The sequence below is a fragment of the Lycorma delicatula genome, chromosome 5 (assembly GCF_047948215.1).
Source record: "Lycorma delicatula isolate Av1 chromosome 5, ASM4794821v1, whole genome shotgun sequence".
NCBI classification, from domain to species: Eukaryota; Metazoa; Arthropoda; class Insecta; order Hemiptera; family Fulgoridae; genus Lycorma; species Lycorma delicatula.
In genome coordinates, this window is record NC_134459.1 from 27,594,176 (window position 1) to 27,611,762 (window position 17,587).

General features: G+C 28.9%; 1 protein-coding gene across 3 annotated transcripts in view; it reads left to right on the top strand.

The window, feature by feature from the left end:
• LOC142324832 (cytoplasmic aconitate hydratase-like) overlaps nt 1–11,420 on the top strand; it is a 120,642-nt gene extending 109,222 nt beyond the window's left edge. For 2 of the 3 annotated variants that reach the window (XM_075365850.1, XM_075365851.1), the window contains exons 17-18: nt 3,578–3,763; nt 9,448–11,419. In XM_075365850.1, the coding sequence (XP_075221965.1) occupies nt 3,578–3,763; nt 9,448–9,558 (297 nt within the window). In that variant the 3' untranslated portion in view covers nt 9,559–11,419. Of the gene's footprint in view, nt 1–3,577; nt 3,764–9,447 lie in introns of all 3 variants that reach the window. The other variant, XM_075365849.1, reaches the window with a different exon arrangement.
• Nucleotides 11,421–17,587: the final 6,167 nt, after the last annotated feature.

Consider the following 17,587-nt stretch of genomic DNA (forward strand, 5'->3'; position numbering starts at 1 on the left):
TATGTTTTAACTTGCCCTTTTTGGGTTTCTGATTGTAAATTTTAGAAAATTCTTAGTAGAACATTGTACCTAAAAGAAGTAGGAAGTTAACAACTTGTAAAGTTAAATATGTTTCTGAGATAATATTAATTTTTCTGTATATTACTCTGTAGTAAATGTAGTGATGATTTCTCTTGCTTGGGGTAAAGAATACCATGTTTGTATTATATTAAATATTTCACATTTTAGCATTCAAAGCGATCCAAAAACAAATTTATGGAAAACATAAAAATAGATAAAATTTTGACAAAATTTGATTTCAAAATTAGATGGAAATTACTCTTAAAAAATTTTTCTGGAGAAATGGCAACATTTTACCTCTCTGTGGTGGAGTGGTAGTGTCTTGGCCTTTCATTCAGAGGTTCCATGTTTGAATCCTGGTCAGGCTTGGCATTTTTCATACGCTACAAAATTCCATTTCCATATCCCATGCACAACGTTTAAGCTTGTGGTAATATCATATAAAAAAAAGAAAAATGTATTTCTGGTAACATCAGTGAAGATCATATGGAAGGACAATTTACTTTGCGATTTGAAAGCAAGTCATTTATAATTATTAATATTTATTTTAATAAAAAATATTGTCGTGTGTTTGGGGCTCAGTCAGGATAATGAGAAATTGACAGTTAAAAATGTTAATATAATTACCAGTTATTGGTTTAAAAACATAAATAAAACAAGAAAAATCATTAATAATAATAATGACAATGGTTATAATAATAGTAAACGATAATCAAAAACAAACAAAAAATAAAAGAAAGTATAAACAACCACAATAAAAGTAAGTATAAGATATCACAACCACAATAAAAATCAGCATAATTGTAATAATAATAATAATAACAGACAATAAAAAACTCACAACAAAAATTAGAATGACAATAATGGCAACTGTAAACAATAATATTATTAAATTTAAATAATAATCAAAAATGTCAATAATAATAAACAGAGATTACATACAAAACAGAATTTAAAGTAATCATCAGGATACACAGGTAGATAAATAATGAAAACCAGAATTCATTACCATTGACAAAAGTCATTACATGACCGCTATTCTTAATATTTTTAACCACTAGTTTTGTATTAACAACTATAGTAAAATAGATAACTCAGGTATAAAGTTTTTTCACTGCAAATACCTTTGCTGTTCACAAATAAAACTACCCTACCAGTTTATGAACGAAATTTAGTACATAATTGGTTTCACAACTCACCGAACCATTACTTGTGATGTCACCTTAGTTGCGCCCATTTAGTTCACTTTGAAATTTGCTCCTTCACTGACCTCTTCGAAGAATACTCTCAGTGACTGACATCTCGCAGACTAATTTCCAGAACTCACATCGCAGACTCTCCTCGCAGAACTGACATCTAAACGTCTCGCATATACTCATTTCACAGTAGTAATTTTTAACTAGTCATATTGGGAAGATTTATACTGCTATCCTCTTTACGTGCTGGACCGGACCCAACTCAAAACATGGAAACAATCGACTGAGCCCTTTCATTCCTGTGGATCCTAACCTTGGTCCAATAACTCTTCTCACAGAACAACATGTGTTTATTGTATGTCAGTAGGCAGTATTACAAAGAACCTTAGTTAAATGGACCTTTACTAAAAGAGTTCCTTTTTGTCTCTTTCTGGATTCTCCCATTATTATAATTTCCTATTACTTTCTTTTTTATTGGTAGGAATCCATTACTTTGGGCCGCTACACCAGTCTTGTTACAATATTTTTTTTTTTTAATACACCTATTAATTGGCTTCTTTGATATTTTACTTGTATGTTCTTAAGTCTAGTTCTCCTACATCTTTGATTAGCTTTTACTGTAAAGTAATTTCAAGGATCTATCATAACATTAATCCTCTAGCTAGTCTGTTCAAATATTTTTCTTAAAAATTGTCTTCTGGTGGAATACTCATATTTCATGTTATCTGTTTTTGCCCAATATACTTATGGAAGTGTATATTAGTGCTATGATCTTTGACTAACAGATTTTTATTAACAACTTTAAACTTTACAGAAGTTAGAAATAAATAATAGAATGAAATAAAAAAATTGGCTTTAACACCGTTATTTGCTGTAATGCTGTATTTAGTTGTTTTTATCTTGATAACTTGAAATTTTAGAAAAATGTATTTGAAAAATCTATTCAAAAATCAGTTTTTCAGGATAAATCTTTTTTATTTGTTAGCGTAATTTTTTTTCAAGTCTATTCTTAAATCCAATGATTTTAAAGTTTTTCAATCCCATCCTTAAAGTATAATTTATCCAAGTCTTCAAAATTGGCAGATGTTTCAGCAATAATGTTATCATTTTGTGAAAAACCTTTCTCTAGCCAGCCATTCTTCATATTTGGAAACAGATAATAGTCAAAAGATATTAAGTCTAGTGAGTAGGGCTAATGCGTAAGAACTTCAGAGTGTAATTTTAGCGATTTACTATTCTAATTACAAAAGATGATTTGTTGCTTTTGTTAGTGAAAACAGACTCCTTTTTTGTGAAATATGGTGGTATTTTCTTTATTTCTCATTTAGATGGTCCATCTAAGATGCGTGATTTGCCCGGTCATATTTTAACCTTCTCCAGAAAGTCAATGAAGATTGCGCCACGAGCATCTCAAAAGACAGTGGCTGACACTTTTTTTGCTGATTGAATGATTTTCACTTTCTTTGGAGCGAATTCCTCAACAGCAACTCATTGAAGTTGCTGATGGTTCAAATGGTAGTGATGCATGTAATTTTCATTGTCTTGTGAAATGGTACAAAAATTCCTCTTAAAATGTGTTAAATGGGGCACCCTTTTTGAGAACAGTTTTCCCATGAGTATATATTCATGTTTATGGTTCTAATATTTAATCAACATAAATATAGTTTTGTAAATGATGGTCATATGGTTTTTTCAATATTCTCTTCAATTGTAATCTCAGCAGACTGTCCAGAATGCTCAGCATATTTGTGCTTATATATGACCATTAGGAAAATAACTAAACCACTTGTGAATTATTCATCCATAGACCTGACACATCATAATATTTCTTCAGTTTGACGTTAATTTTTTATGCAGTTTTGCCTTTCAAAAAGTAATGCTTTATCGCCACACAAATTTCCTTTCATCCATTTTTCTCAAATTACAATATTTGATTGTTTCAAAAACCCCAACAATAGAATTATGAATATATCTGATGGTTATTTGGTGTATATTCCTACTGGAGATGTAGGAAACTTAAGAATGGCCTCAACAAAATACTATAAGCACAATCTCTTGACGTTGTATGGATTTATTAAACATCCCTTGGGTGTGTGTGTATTTATACTTATTTATAAATAAATGTTGTAATCTCCTTTAGTTTTTAAAGTAATTATAGTAAAGATTTTTTTTTAAATAATAATTTAGAAAAAACAAACAAATAATCTAAATAATTAGTTTAGCAAATTTTAACTCTAGAAATTAAACATCATATTTTTTATGACAATTTAAAATTATTTAAAACTATATTTTTTATAATTTTTGTTTCTTTTTTTTTGTAGGGTGTCAAAGCAGTTATTGCCGAATCATATGAACGTATCCATCGGTCAAATCTTGTAGGTATGGGTCTAATACCATTGCAGTTCTTACCTGGACAGAATGCTGATACGCTTAAACTGACTGGTCATGAGTTATATAATATTGAAATCCCAGATGTATTGACACCACAACAAAACATCACAGTGAAGGTGCAGTATAAACTTATAAATAATGGATCTCTTCATCTAGTTATTTGTTAGTGTTTTTATATTTGTAATTTGAATATTTTTATTTTACTGTCTTCATTCATACAAGGTAGGTTCAAAAATTTCTTGGAATTGCCTTGTACAGTTTAATATAGCCATCACAATAAGGAGATTTTTAGTTTTATGTATAGCCCCTTCATGTGTTTCCTGTTTCACATACAACAATATTAATCTGTTTTTCTTTCATATTGTCTATGTACCAGTGAAAAATGTCAACAATTGAACAGCACACAAATATTAAATTTTGCTTAAAAAATCATTGTTAAAGATGTACACTTTTTCAACAACTGCTTGAAGCATATGATGAGCCAGCCAATTAAGAAAATACTGGATACCTTGGTTTAGTGATGGTCATGTTAATGTTAAAGATGACATTCATATTGGGCACCCACCTACCTTGACAAATGAAGAAAATATAGAGCATGTTAGAAATACTGTTCAAAGTGATAGAAGAGATCAAAAATGTCAAGAAAATGGCCTCACTTGTTGGGAAGCAATCAGAAATTACCATAGTATTCTCCATAATGATCTGGAGATGCATAACATTTGTCAGCACATTGTTTCAAGAAAGTTGTTGTAGATCTGAAAGAAATTCACATACATTGGTAGGAGATCTCATCACTACGGCTGATCAAGATCAAAATCTTCTTAGGAACATCATAACAAGAAATGAGGCATGATGTTTTTATACGATCCGTATGCAAAACACCAGTGAGAGTGGAAATTAACATTGTCTTTACAATCGCAGAAATCACTTGGATTGGAATGAAAGAAAAATTATGTTGAAAGCTTCTTTTTTTTATTCACAGGGTATACATGAATTCATTCCTGATAGGCAGAGTGAACAGGGAAATATACATCAATATCTTTTATCATTTCCTCTTTCAGAGGAAGTTTTCTAAAAAATGAATTCAAAAAAACAAACGGTCCTAAAAACAAAGAATTGGATCCTTTACCATGACAACACATTGGCATTTTTGGATGAGTATACATAATGTAACAACTTCAAAGCATGCACCATACTTTCCTGGGTTGTTACTAAAAGATTTTTTATTGTTTTCTTGCTTGAAAAATGCTCTAAGGGAAAAAATATATGAACATTAATAATATGATGACCAGTGCAATGAAGCAGCTGAGGACAGTATCTCTGATTGGTTCTAGGAATATTTCCAACAACTTTAATAGATGTCAGCGAAAGTATGTAGCTGCTGAACAACCTTCTGAAGGAAATATACTTTAGAAATTAGTTTCCAAAAAGTTTTGAACCTACACCTTGTTTGTCCCATGACATGATTGTTTTATATACCATGATGTTTTAATATAGCCACAGTTTTACGTTCTTGTTTTCTCAACAGAAATAGTACAAGTTATTAATTTACTCATGATATGGTTACTATTCATGATTTGTATCATTGATAGTATCATAAATTTCAAATTTTGTTTTAAAAAATTGTCATCAGGGCTCTATGTTATTCGAAAACAACATATGATAAATAGTAATAAAAAAACAAATTTTTGAGTAGCAGGTATTTCTGTGAAAGCTGTGATTTGTTATATTTTGAGTGGGCACCTGCTTTTTTCTCATGCCTGTAAAAATTTCTGAGGTGTAAAATTTGACTCATGTTTTTGTACTTTTTCTGAAACCAGATTTATACATTTAAATCATTTCAATTTATACATTGTTGTAATCACACCAAGTTCTTTAAAATATTTTACAGTCGAACCTCGATATTACAAAAACCTTGATATTACAAATTTTTTTATTGCACCATGACATTTTAATAAAACTATGTATAAATTTATATCTACTTAACATATTCATTCCTCTCCATGTTCATATTTCATACCTCTATATAAGGAAATGTTATCATAATACAGTAATTTTTATGAAATGTTTTTAAAAATAATGACATTAAATTTGGTATTTTGTACATCTCTGTGAGTTTAAGGTATTCTGATTTTCGTACCTAAATTGTATCTGTGTACAAACACAAAGTACTGTTGACAACAAGAAGAATGACGGGTTCTTTTTATTTAACTGGTAAAGTAAAAATTCCCAAGATTCTCTTATAACCCTTTAACAATAAAATTCTAAAGATTTAAACACGTGTTCTGCAGTTACTGTCTGCCTATACATTAAAGTAGTGAAATTTCCTAAAATCAGTTAACTAACGCAGAGCACTAAAATTACTGTGCAAACCTTTATTCATTTATCTACATTATGTAGACATAACAAATAGAATTCTTAGAAAACATTCAACATATACTCCCTCCATTGTTCAGTGCATACATACAGTTCAGCAATAATTTTCCTGGGACTAATTCAGTTAGTCCTGTCTTTGGATTATGTTACTCACGTTATACAGTACTGTACTGTACTGTTTCTTTAGTGTGCCACATATAATGTCAAAATGGAAGTGCCTTAGTGTTTCGGAAAAAATTAGCATTATACATGAAGTTAACAAAGGTGTTAAAAAAAGATATTGCCCAAAAAATTGGAATCCTACAAAGTTCATTGTCAATAATTTTAAAAAATCAGGATGTCATACTACAAGAACTAGACTAGGGTAAAGAAAATCTAGTGAGAAAAAATTAAAAGGTGCACGTATGATGATATTGACAAAGCCATTTTAAAATGGATGACAGTAATGCATGAAAAAAGCTTCTGATATCCAGGACATTAAGTAAAGAAAAAGCCCTAGAATTTGAGCTACATTAGGACACAAAGATTTCCATGCCAGCAATTTGTGGTTAGAGAAGTTTAAAAAAAGACATGTGTTATTCATAAAGTAATTTCTAAAGAAAGTGCGAGTGCAAGTGACTGTGAAACTTGGAAACAGACTGTGTTGAAACTGATTTTAGAAGAATATCCGTGACAAAACATATTCAATGCAGATAAGATGGGTCTATTTTTCAAATGTTTACCTAACAAAACGTTAACTTTTAAAAATGATCCATGCTTTTGTGGTAAACAATGTAAACTAAGAGTTACGGTGTTAGTGACTGCTAAAATAATAGGAACTGAAAGGCTTAAAATGTTGGTAATTGGGAAAAGTAAAACTTCACATTGTTTTCGAGGAGTCAAATCTCTAGAGGTAGACTACACATTTAACAAAAATTGACAACATTTGATCAAATGACCAACATTTTTACAGTTTGGGTAAAAAAGCTGACAAACAGATTGCCAGACAAAAAAGAAAAATTGTAATTGTACAGCACATCTTCAAGACATCAATTCTGTATATACTAATGTAAAAGTCATATTTTCCCCACCAAACTTAACATTAATTGTACAATCAATGGATTAGGGGATAATTAAAAATCTTAAATTGCATCTTACCGAAAAAGAATCCTGAAAAAAATTGTAACTACTGTAGAGAAAGATGACTGTTTCTGTTAATATTATTGTTCTCTGGAAGTCCATTTCCGAATTATCAAAAGCATGAATCAATGATGTTAGCTATGAAACAATATTCCATTGTTTTTGTAAAGCTGGTTTTAGTACCACGATAAGAGAATGGAATAAAGAAGATGATGACACTAGTACAGTTAAAAAGTCACTGAAGTTTCCTCCAAACAACTGGAAATGTTGCTGGTTACCATTTCTGATTTTCCAGACAATGACGACATACTTCATAGTGTTAGTAAATCCTCTGAACCGGTAGAAGAAGAAGATGATGAAAATTGCAGAGACCAGCAGGAGGAGAGAAAACCTACAGACTGCGAGGTTTTACAGTAATTTAAAACAATTAGGCTTGGATTACAGCTCAAGGATGAAGTACATGACAGTATTTAAATAAATGTGAAACTTTTTTTGAATACTTATTCAATCACAGAAACCAACAGAAAATTACTCACCTTTTCAAGTAATAAATTAATACTGTATTAATTATATACTGTAAACATTACCTATTAATATCTATCAAAAACCAAAGAATGCATTAGGATTAATGTTTTTTTAATCAATTTAAAAAAAGTTTTAGTCTATTCATTTTTTGTGTTATCGTTGTGAAAAGATTATGTGCAGGAAATAAAAATACAGTGTGTTAACCTACAATTGAGTACAACACGCTTGTAAGTATAGCCCACATCCATTCCAAGTAAGTTGTAAGTCCTTACCTGACATACTTTTTATACAGTATGTATAATGTATTAGATTAATATGTTAACGCATGACAAAAAAATACATTTACTTTTTTTTTCTATAGTGCTATTAACAAAAATAACTGTACTTAATTTTAATTCATCATAAAATGGGATAAAACATTCTTAAAAGAAGATTAGACAGAGAATTCTTGTTACATCTATATAATGAAAACCTCTATTTAACAAATTTTTCCCAGGATTTTTAATTTCGTTATATAGAGGTTTAACTGTATTTGCTAATTTGGAAGATCTTTAAAGCATTGTGCAGTAGTCCTTACATTCATGTGCTCCTGCTTATTTGGTATGATTAAAAATACTAGCTCTTTTATTGTAATTTACAAATATTTCTCCAGTCTCATAAATTCTAAATTATAATGTTTACAGCCTATGTAGCCCTATTTTCCCCAAACAGCATAGTAGTTCAGACCTTAATTTGATGTCTATTGCTTGAATCTGTTAACATTTTTCAGAGCTCTTATTAAGATTCAAGTCATAGCATATTTTCTACAAAATGATCAGTTTTTTCTCGTGTATCAGTTTTATCAGATAATCTCCCTTTATGCAGAGCTTTAATGTATTCTTGTCACCTGTTAGTTCTCTCTTTCCTCCTTAACAGCGGTTCTCCATATGAACCAGAGGAATAACTATTGTTTGACTTCATTTTCCTAAAAATTTTTCTCAGTTTCTATGCATTAAGTCAATGTATCCAACATTCATCCAATATCTTCCACCAACAATACTATGATTTCATTCATTAAATTTATACATTTGTTTTCTACCAAACTTACTTCCATAACTTTTGTTTAGTGTGATTAAAGCGCATCATTTGTTCACTGATTTTTCTATACTTTCTTAAATTTCTCCTTACATTTAGTCATTGTTATATTAAGATCAGATCAGTGTTTTCTCCTGAATTCATTTTGTGATCACAATTCTTTGCAGTTCCAACCTCTCTTCCAAGTATGTTTTATTTACAGTTTTAGAAGAGTCCCAGTAATTACAAGTTTATATTAATTACAAGATTCTGCAAACCTAATTTTTCATTTCTTTAATCAAAATTATAATTCTATTTTTCTCCCAGCCCTTCCTTTCCACTGCTGTGAAATTTCAGTCCCTTATTTATTATTTATTGCTATTTACATACTTGACTTGGTCATCTATTTTTTTTTTAACTTTTCATTTTTCACTGAATAGATTGACAAATAAATGCTGTACCGTTGTTTTGGGATTGCATTCAATACTGAATAAAGTAATTTTTTTTGTTGTACATGACTAGTATTCATTCATAATTAATTCGTTGATTGTCTTAATGGAGAAGTAAGAGTTATATTTGTTTATATAAAATAGAAACTTATCAGTATACTGAAGAAAATCTATTTAAGCAAATAAAAAGAAATATAGTTGATACTATTATTTAAAATTATATAGCATTTAATATTTATGTTTAGAGTTAAAATGACTATTATTTTTATGATTTTCAGATCAATGATGGTCGTAGCTTTGAAGTGCTCTCAAGGTTTGATACTGAAGTCGATATTACTTATTACAAACACGGTGGAATTTTAAACTACATGATTAGAAAAATACTTTAGTTTTATTTTTTGGATCATGATTTTGAAATCATTTCATTTTTTTACATCGAAGAAAGAAAAAATCCAGTTGATTTTTTTTTTTTTATCGTGATGGTGAATGGGTTACATTAAATCTTAAGAGTTTAAATCTTTTTTTAAAATTTATATATGTATACATTACATATTTATATATAATGAATAATACTCTTAGTCGGAGGTGGTTATTATTGGGAAAATTTTAGCAATATTAATTTATAATTTTTTTTTCAATATAATTATAATTCTATGTTTATAAATGGAAATAAATCTTAGAATATGATTTTAAATTAATTAGTTTTTTTTTAAATTATGCACTGCTTTTACTTATGTTAATGTATCTATTTTTTTGGACACCATTTGAAATTTATATATATATATACACACACATATTCTAATACTATATATATGTAGTATAAGACAAAAGTATAAAAACCATTTACCACCAAGAGTACAGAATTTTAATAATGAAGGTCAGTAGCATTATTTAAATTCTGTATTCTTGGTGGTAAACAGTTTTTTATACTTTTGTCTTTGAGATAGTACAGAGGGGAATATGGACAAAAACAATATATATATATTTTAATTCTTTTATGTATTAATTTTATGTTTGGATATCATTTTTAAAATCAAGATCTTAATATACTTGAAGAAGTGCGCTTGAAAGTAAATATAACATTAATTAGAGGTTTAAATATGTTTTAAAAAGATAACATAGGTACCAACCAGTAAGAATAAATTACTATTGTATATTTTTGTAGTAATAGGACCTAGGAGTTCTTTACTAATAGAAAATTCATGATCAATATAATGTTAGGTAAAAAATATATTTTAAGTGTTTTATAAGGAGTAAATATGACTGCTTTTTTTAATAATTTTTTTTTATTGTTTTTAAAAAAATTATTTTTTTTGTTTATAAATTAATATTCAAAAAAGTTTATAACTATTTTAATTAATTTAAGTGTGTTTTTTGCCTTTTTTTATACAATAATGCATTTTAAAAAAATTTCTCCATGAAATGGACAAGAACAGATTTTTAAAAATATGTGAAGTTAACTAAAGCATTATGTGTTTAATCATTTAGGCTAAATTATTAAAAAGTAATGTGCGATTTATTTGAATTATTCAGAGACTATTATCATGTGCATTATTTTTTTTTATCATTCTTTGTATTTTATCTGTTAATTTGACTAATATCTAGTTAATGATTTGTTTTTCAATTTCAATGTAAATAATTATACATTCTCCTTCAATTTAATTCTAGAAAAAAGTTCAGGGATTTTATAAATTTATTAATACAATAATGAAATGTGTTTGTTCTGCAGCTTTTGATATTAGTTCAATTAATGAATTGTTTTTATAAATTATTCTTTTTACATTAATCTATATAAATTGTAAAGGTTTGTAATATAATTTTAAAATTTTTTATTGTGTGACCTTATATCCTTTAATGCATTTATGATATAGTTTTCTTGTTGTAAATATAATGAATTATGTATTTAGAGTTTTAAGTCATATAATTAAAAAAAAATTGCAGATTATTTTCAAAATTTCAATTTTTAAATAAAACTAATTATTTTGCCTTTTAATTAATCATGTTTGTTGTTGTTGTTGTTGTTGTTGTTGTTGTTGTTGTTAAATTTAATACAAAAATAAGGTGAATTGTTGAATGATCATTAAATTTATTACAAAAAATAAGTTATTAATTTAATATGAAAAATAAGGTAAATTGTTTAATGATCATTTTGTAATGTTTTTTTTTTAGTCAGATTGTAAAATCAAAATTATATTAACAAATTTGTGATATTTTTAAGAATATTTATGACATTTGTTATATTGTTCATAATGAATAAAATTGGATGTTTTGTTATGTATGTTATAAATTATCAAAATAAAATGAATTTAATTTTATTATTTAAAACGTTATTTTTGTTACCCTATTGTATCATATCTTACTTTATTAATGTTGTTATCAACAGTAGCCTGAATCTAGCTTAGAAAGTTTATTTTCAATATCTACTTTTTATTACCTTGTACAATAAACTGTATTTAGATTAAGGTTACCTTACCCAGTAAGGTAACTTACCTTAAAATTTTAATGATCAAAGTACAAGGCTCGTCTGATAAATTTTACACATATATGCATTGCATGGGAATGAAAAGAGATATTGGAATGGAATAAAAAAATGAATAAAAGTAGAATACCTTAGCTTCAAAGTGCAGCATTTGTTTTTCAATGTAATGTCCATTTACACTGATACACTTTTCCCAATGTGTGACAAGATTTTGCTTCTGTCACTGAAAACTTCTGGTGGTCTTTCTCGGATCCAAATGGCCATAGCTTCCTTCACCTCATCTTCAATGGTGTAATGATTACCTTTGAGATCCCTCTTGAAATGAGAGAAGAAGTGGAAGTCGCACAGAGCCAAATCCGGCGACTATGGCAGATGCAGAATAGGCTCAAACTTGAGCTTGCGAAGAGCCATCAGAGAGTCTGCATAGTACCCATCTTGCACAGATTTTTCGGTAACCCAATTGCTCAATAAATATGGCCTGTTCATTCTTTAGATATACCTAACTAAATAGCATGTGTTTCTGGGTGATTCACTGGTCACTTCGAAGTAAATCGTCCACCTCCTTCCAATGTTTCTCATCAGTCACAGAAACTGGTCGTCCCCTGCAAGTTGCATTCTCAATTGTTGCTTTACCAGCTGCACATTCACAAAATTTCAACACCCACTTATTCACAGTACTGTCAACATGTTTCACTACCGTAAACCGTTTAAAAGTTTTTCTATCGTAAACAGTAAAAAATATTTATAGAATTTATATTTTCTGCTGTTAAAAATTCTATCATTGCGCACTGTTTAAACAGTGTTGACATATTGGCCATACTTGACTCCATTTTAACTGCTACTGAAAACAAATCGGTACATGGATTTCAAAGCATTATTAATGCAGGTTTGTAGAAGGGGATTTTAGTTATCCATGTGTTGCCACACCCAACTTGATAGTACATTTTGTTTTCATGTAAGCACGCTAGTGTGCAAAACTTATCAGCCAAGCCTCATAAACTACTCAAACTTTATTCTTGAAATAGAGGGTAAGGTGTGATTTTTAATAGTTAGTTTTTCTTAGTCATTGACTTCAGAATTAAATTTCTAACTTCCATCCATCAATAAAAAAAGTTAGTCATCACTTTATTATTATTTTATTGTATTATGTTTGCACCCATCATTGGTAATAAAAAAATTAAAAGATTTTAGCATCAATGGAAATCTGTCGTCAGGCAGTGCCTTGTACCTACCTGGTCAATCTCCATTTTCTATCCCTAGCTCAACTTTTAAGATAAGATTTCGGTAGCACTTATTTTTTTAGAGGTTTCAGATTTCTAATCTTTTTGTTGTATTTTTTCTTATCTTTCTTGCACTTGATTTAATCAATCCTTCTCTTATTTGATTAAGCTTTCTTATAAGATTCTGTTTAAATAAACAGGATCTTATCACTTCAATTTTCCATAATATTAATAATCAATAGCATAAACCATGGTATGTCATTCTCTGAATTCATTGTGTTAAATATACTAGCCACTTTATTAATGCTTTTGCCAAATAAAAGAATGGCAGATGTAGAAACAAAATTATAAATAATAATTATCATTAATGCTTTTTAAAAAAATGATTTACAATTTCAGTAAAAAGGATTTATTAATTCATTAATTTCTTCATTAATCGGATTACTCTAGTTTCTTGCTGTTGAAATCATCAGTATTGGATCCCAAGATTTAATAAACATATTCATTATAAATCATTCTCACTTCGGTCCAAGATCTGTTTATTCAAAGAAAGCTATAAAATAATATTTTCACTTTATTGCACCCTGCATATTATATTCAGGTTGATCGTTCAGTAAGAAAGGAAAATGGAAAACTTAAATTAAATAGTTTTTCCATAATTTTTTATGACCATAATCTCATTTTCTTTGATCCTGGTTTATTGAAACGTATTTCGATAATTATTTTCTGATATTACTCACCAAAAATATAAGATAAAAATAACAATCAATTCTTACCAATGGCTAAGAAAGAATTTAATGAAAAGTAACACTTGTTATGTAGTAAGATGAAGTGAGATGTTATGTTTGGAGTTTACGTCTGTATGAGTGTGAAACATCTAAGAAAACAGAGGAATAAGCTGAAAGGTAGGCTGTAGTAAAATATTTCCTTGTAGGAGATTGGTGATTATTATATGGACAGATAAAATGAAAAAGTAATGAGAGAACAATAATATAAGCATAATCAGAACATTTCAAAATAGAAAACCCAATTGGCTGGGACATACTAACAGTACTAGAAGATGTAAAAAGAAGAAGACTGAAATTGATTAAAGATTTAAGTTGAAATAAAATTTCCATTTAAAAAAAAATAGACATATATTGTGCGGAACCTACCTCACTGATAAGCTTAATAAAATGCACTCTTGATAATGGTACTCCTAAGTTATATATATATTTACAGTTTGATTAGTATTTTTTATTAATAAAAAGCTCTTCCATTTTTATATCATCACATAAATTATTATTGTTAATGAATGCAAATTTAACTTGTTTAATATAATTTTAAATCGCTGATAAGCTAGATACAGTGGAGTTCCAAAAATCAAACTCTGAGAACATCAGCCATCAATTTCTAAACATTTAGTTAGTTATATTCATGATAAAATAGAATCCATGGGTAAAGTTGATCAGATCACTGTAGAATGCAAAATGAAGAATTTAAAAAAAAAAAATTGTTAGTGCAATATTAAATCTACAAAGTTAATAAGTATATGAAGTAAAGATAAAGATAAAAACATATTTATTATACAATTTGAACGACGTTCAAATTGTATAATAAAACTGATTCCTTTGTGAATATAAAAAACAATACCCGACTTAGATCCCATATAAAATGATTTTGTAATAGCGTTTTAAAACTGATGCCGCACATAGCCAGTTTAATGGCTACATCATCTGAAAAGGTAAGAGTCAAAAATTTATTATAAATAGCAAAGAAGAACTCTAGCCATGGTACATAATTAAATACACAATTTTTGTAAAAAAATAAAATTATGTACAATATTGAAATTAATACCATGAAAAATACTTTACTATTTAGTTCTACCATATCAATAGAAAATTAGATACTTTTATTTAACCCTTAATTTGGTACAGACTCAAAATTTAAAAAAATTGGATTTTTTTAATTTTATAGCGTGTTTTTTTTTAAAGAATAAACCCCTGAGAGTGTTGAAGCATGAAGTTTATGAGTATGCAGTTATCACAAGACTGCCCAAAAAGGAGTGTAATTTATCTCTTGTTTCAAATGTCATAACATTCTTAATAGAGTTGCAGTATTAGAACTAGAAAATATAATTGTTATTTCAATTAATAAAGTTAATTTAATGAAACACAAAATCTGAGGCATGATGAGAAAATTAAACACAAAACTGAAAAAAACAAACAGAAAATTTTTCAATAATTATTTAAATACGGCTGATTTTTATTTCAAAACCTTCAATGGAAAAGTAGGGCACGCAATTGGCTGGATCAAAATCAGTTTAATTGTTAGTAAATGGTACTGGTGTAAAGTAATTTAATCATACCATATCCAAACATTACACATATTTTAAAATTTCTAATCAAAGCAACTCATGTAATTTTTCATAGAAGGCGTAACTGCACACCATATTTAAGAAACCCACCTCACTTCTCATTAAGACTATTTGAATTTAATATGAAATACTACATAAATGTCATCTTACAATGTGCTAAATGAAAAGACCGTGCTACATGGGCAGTGCTTTACATTAAAACCAGTTTTTCTTATCATACTTGGATGTTTGTGAAAGATTAAAGAAACTAATTATTACGCACCAATCATCACATCAGTTCCATCAATTTATAATATCAATTTACGTACTTAATGAATAGGTGAACGTAGTTTTAAAAGTATTGCAGAAACAACTTGATTATCTTGTTTACTGGTAATTTTGGTGATTGTGTTGATATGTATTTATTTGTGTTGTATTCAACAGTGATATATTTGCATGTTAGCAAATTGTGGAATAACTCACCGGGTTGGTCTAGTAGTGAACACGTCTTCCCAAATCAGCTGATTTGGAAGTCGAGAGTTCCAGCGTTCAAGTCCTAGTAAAGCCAGTTATTTGAATACTAGATCGTTGATACCGGTGTTCTTTGGTGGTTGGGTTTCAATTAACCACACATCTCAGGAATGGTCGAACTGAGAATGTACAATACTACACTTCATTTACACTCATACATATCATCCTCTAGTATTATCTGAACGGTAGTTACCGGAGGCTAAAAAGTAAAAAGAAAGAAGAAGCACATTGCGGAATGATATGTCATAAATATAACTCTATCATTCTGTTATCAGTATATAATATAATATATATTTTTTAACCAACAAGTTTTATTTTACATTAACAGTAAGATTTTATCTTTTTATATATAGATCAGAACAATAAAAAATAAAATTGTAATATATATGTAAATAATTTTATTAAACATGTTGTCTACTGTATTGCATTTAATAATTACCAACAAAAACCACATAAGCACTTCAATCTAATTAACAGAAAGTTCAATGTAAGCTGATAAGATTATATTGAGCTTGGTAAGTTTATCAAGATTAATACATATGCCAAATTATATGTGTTAATAAAATTAGTGTATAGTAACATCAGTTACATAACAAGGATGCGGATGTTGCTGTCTTAGGATAGCAACATAACTAACTTCCTTGGGGCTGTCTTGCAGAGCAAAGTTTTTCGAAGGAAGGTTTAACATTAGAAATAGATACTCAGTTCTTTTTTTATATTTAGCCGAGATCGATATTTTGTCTTCAAAGCAGCCACCGCAGAAAATCCGGTTTCGCAAAGGTAGGATATTGAAAATGGTAATAGTATATGAAATGCTCTTGTTTTTAGTGCAGAAAACTCATCATCCACCCCTGCCCAAAATTCAAAGAATGATTTATTACTAAACTGTCTTTTGATTTTGCCACTTGCTGTGAAGTCTATGAAGATTTCTTCTTCAGCAATTGACAGCCCTTTGGGAGTATTTTGAAACGGATCCCTAACCTGCTTGTAACTTGCTATCAGGATTCGCCAGATAGAAAATATTTTTTTTAATTCTTTGCCGGTACGGCTAAATGGCTTTCAATGGTTACAAAAACAACTTTCACATGTTGTTCTTCAGCCTTGTACGTTTTAACACATTCATCCACATTTGCAAACATTTCTAGGGTTTTTTTGCTTTAAATTTCTGCTCCACAATTCCAATTTTCTACAAAAAGCATTAACTTTATCACTCATATCCAACATATGTGTATTTATTCCTTGGAGTTGAGGATTCAAGGTATGCAATTTCTTGAATATGTCGACCAAGTAGCTCAATTCCATCACAAATAAACAATCTCGAAACTTCTCAGCTTCTGGTCGGTTTTCCTTGGTCTCTTAATTCATAAAGACGTTGCAAGGATTTCCCACATGAAAACCATCTTGTATCACAATAAAATAGTAACGCTGGCTGTATTGCATCCATGTCTTTAAAAAGTGCAGAAAAGATTCTTGATTTTAGGGGTCTCATTTTTATATAATTTACTACGGTTACAACCGTCGTTGGCAGAAGATTCAGACCAGGACTCATTTCTTTGGAAGCCAAAGCTTCTCTGTGAATTATGCAATACATCCGACACACTGTAGAGATTTTTGTTTCACAAGTGCTTGTATATTTTGGAATCTTCCAGACAGTGAACGAGCACCATCCGTGCATATTCCGCGCAATTTTGAGCATGTTTATTGCTATTTGTTGCTTCATCGAGCTGAATTGAAAACAATTTGTCATATAACTTCCCAAAAAGCTGATGCTGTACATCTTCAGTTATATCACCAATTCAACGGGCAATTGTATCATTTGGTAGGTTATGGACTGCAATTATTTGGCAAAATTA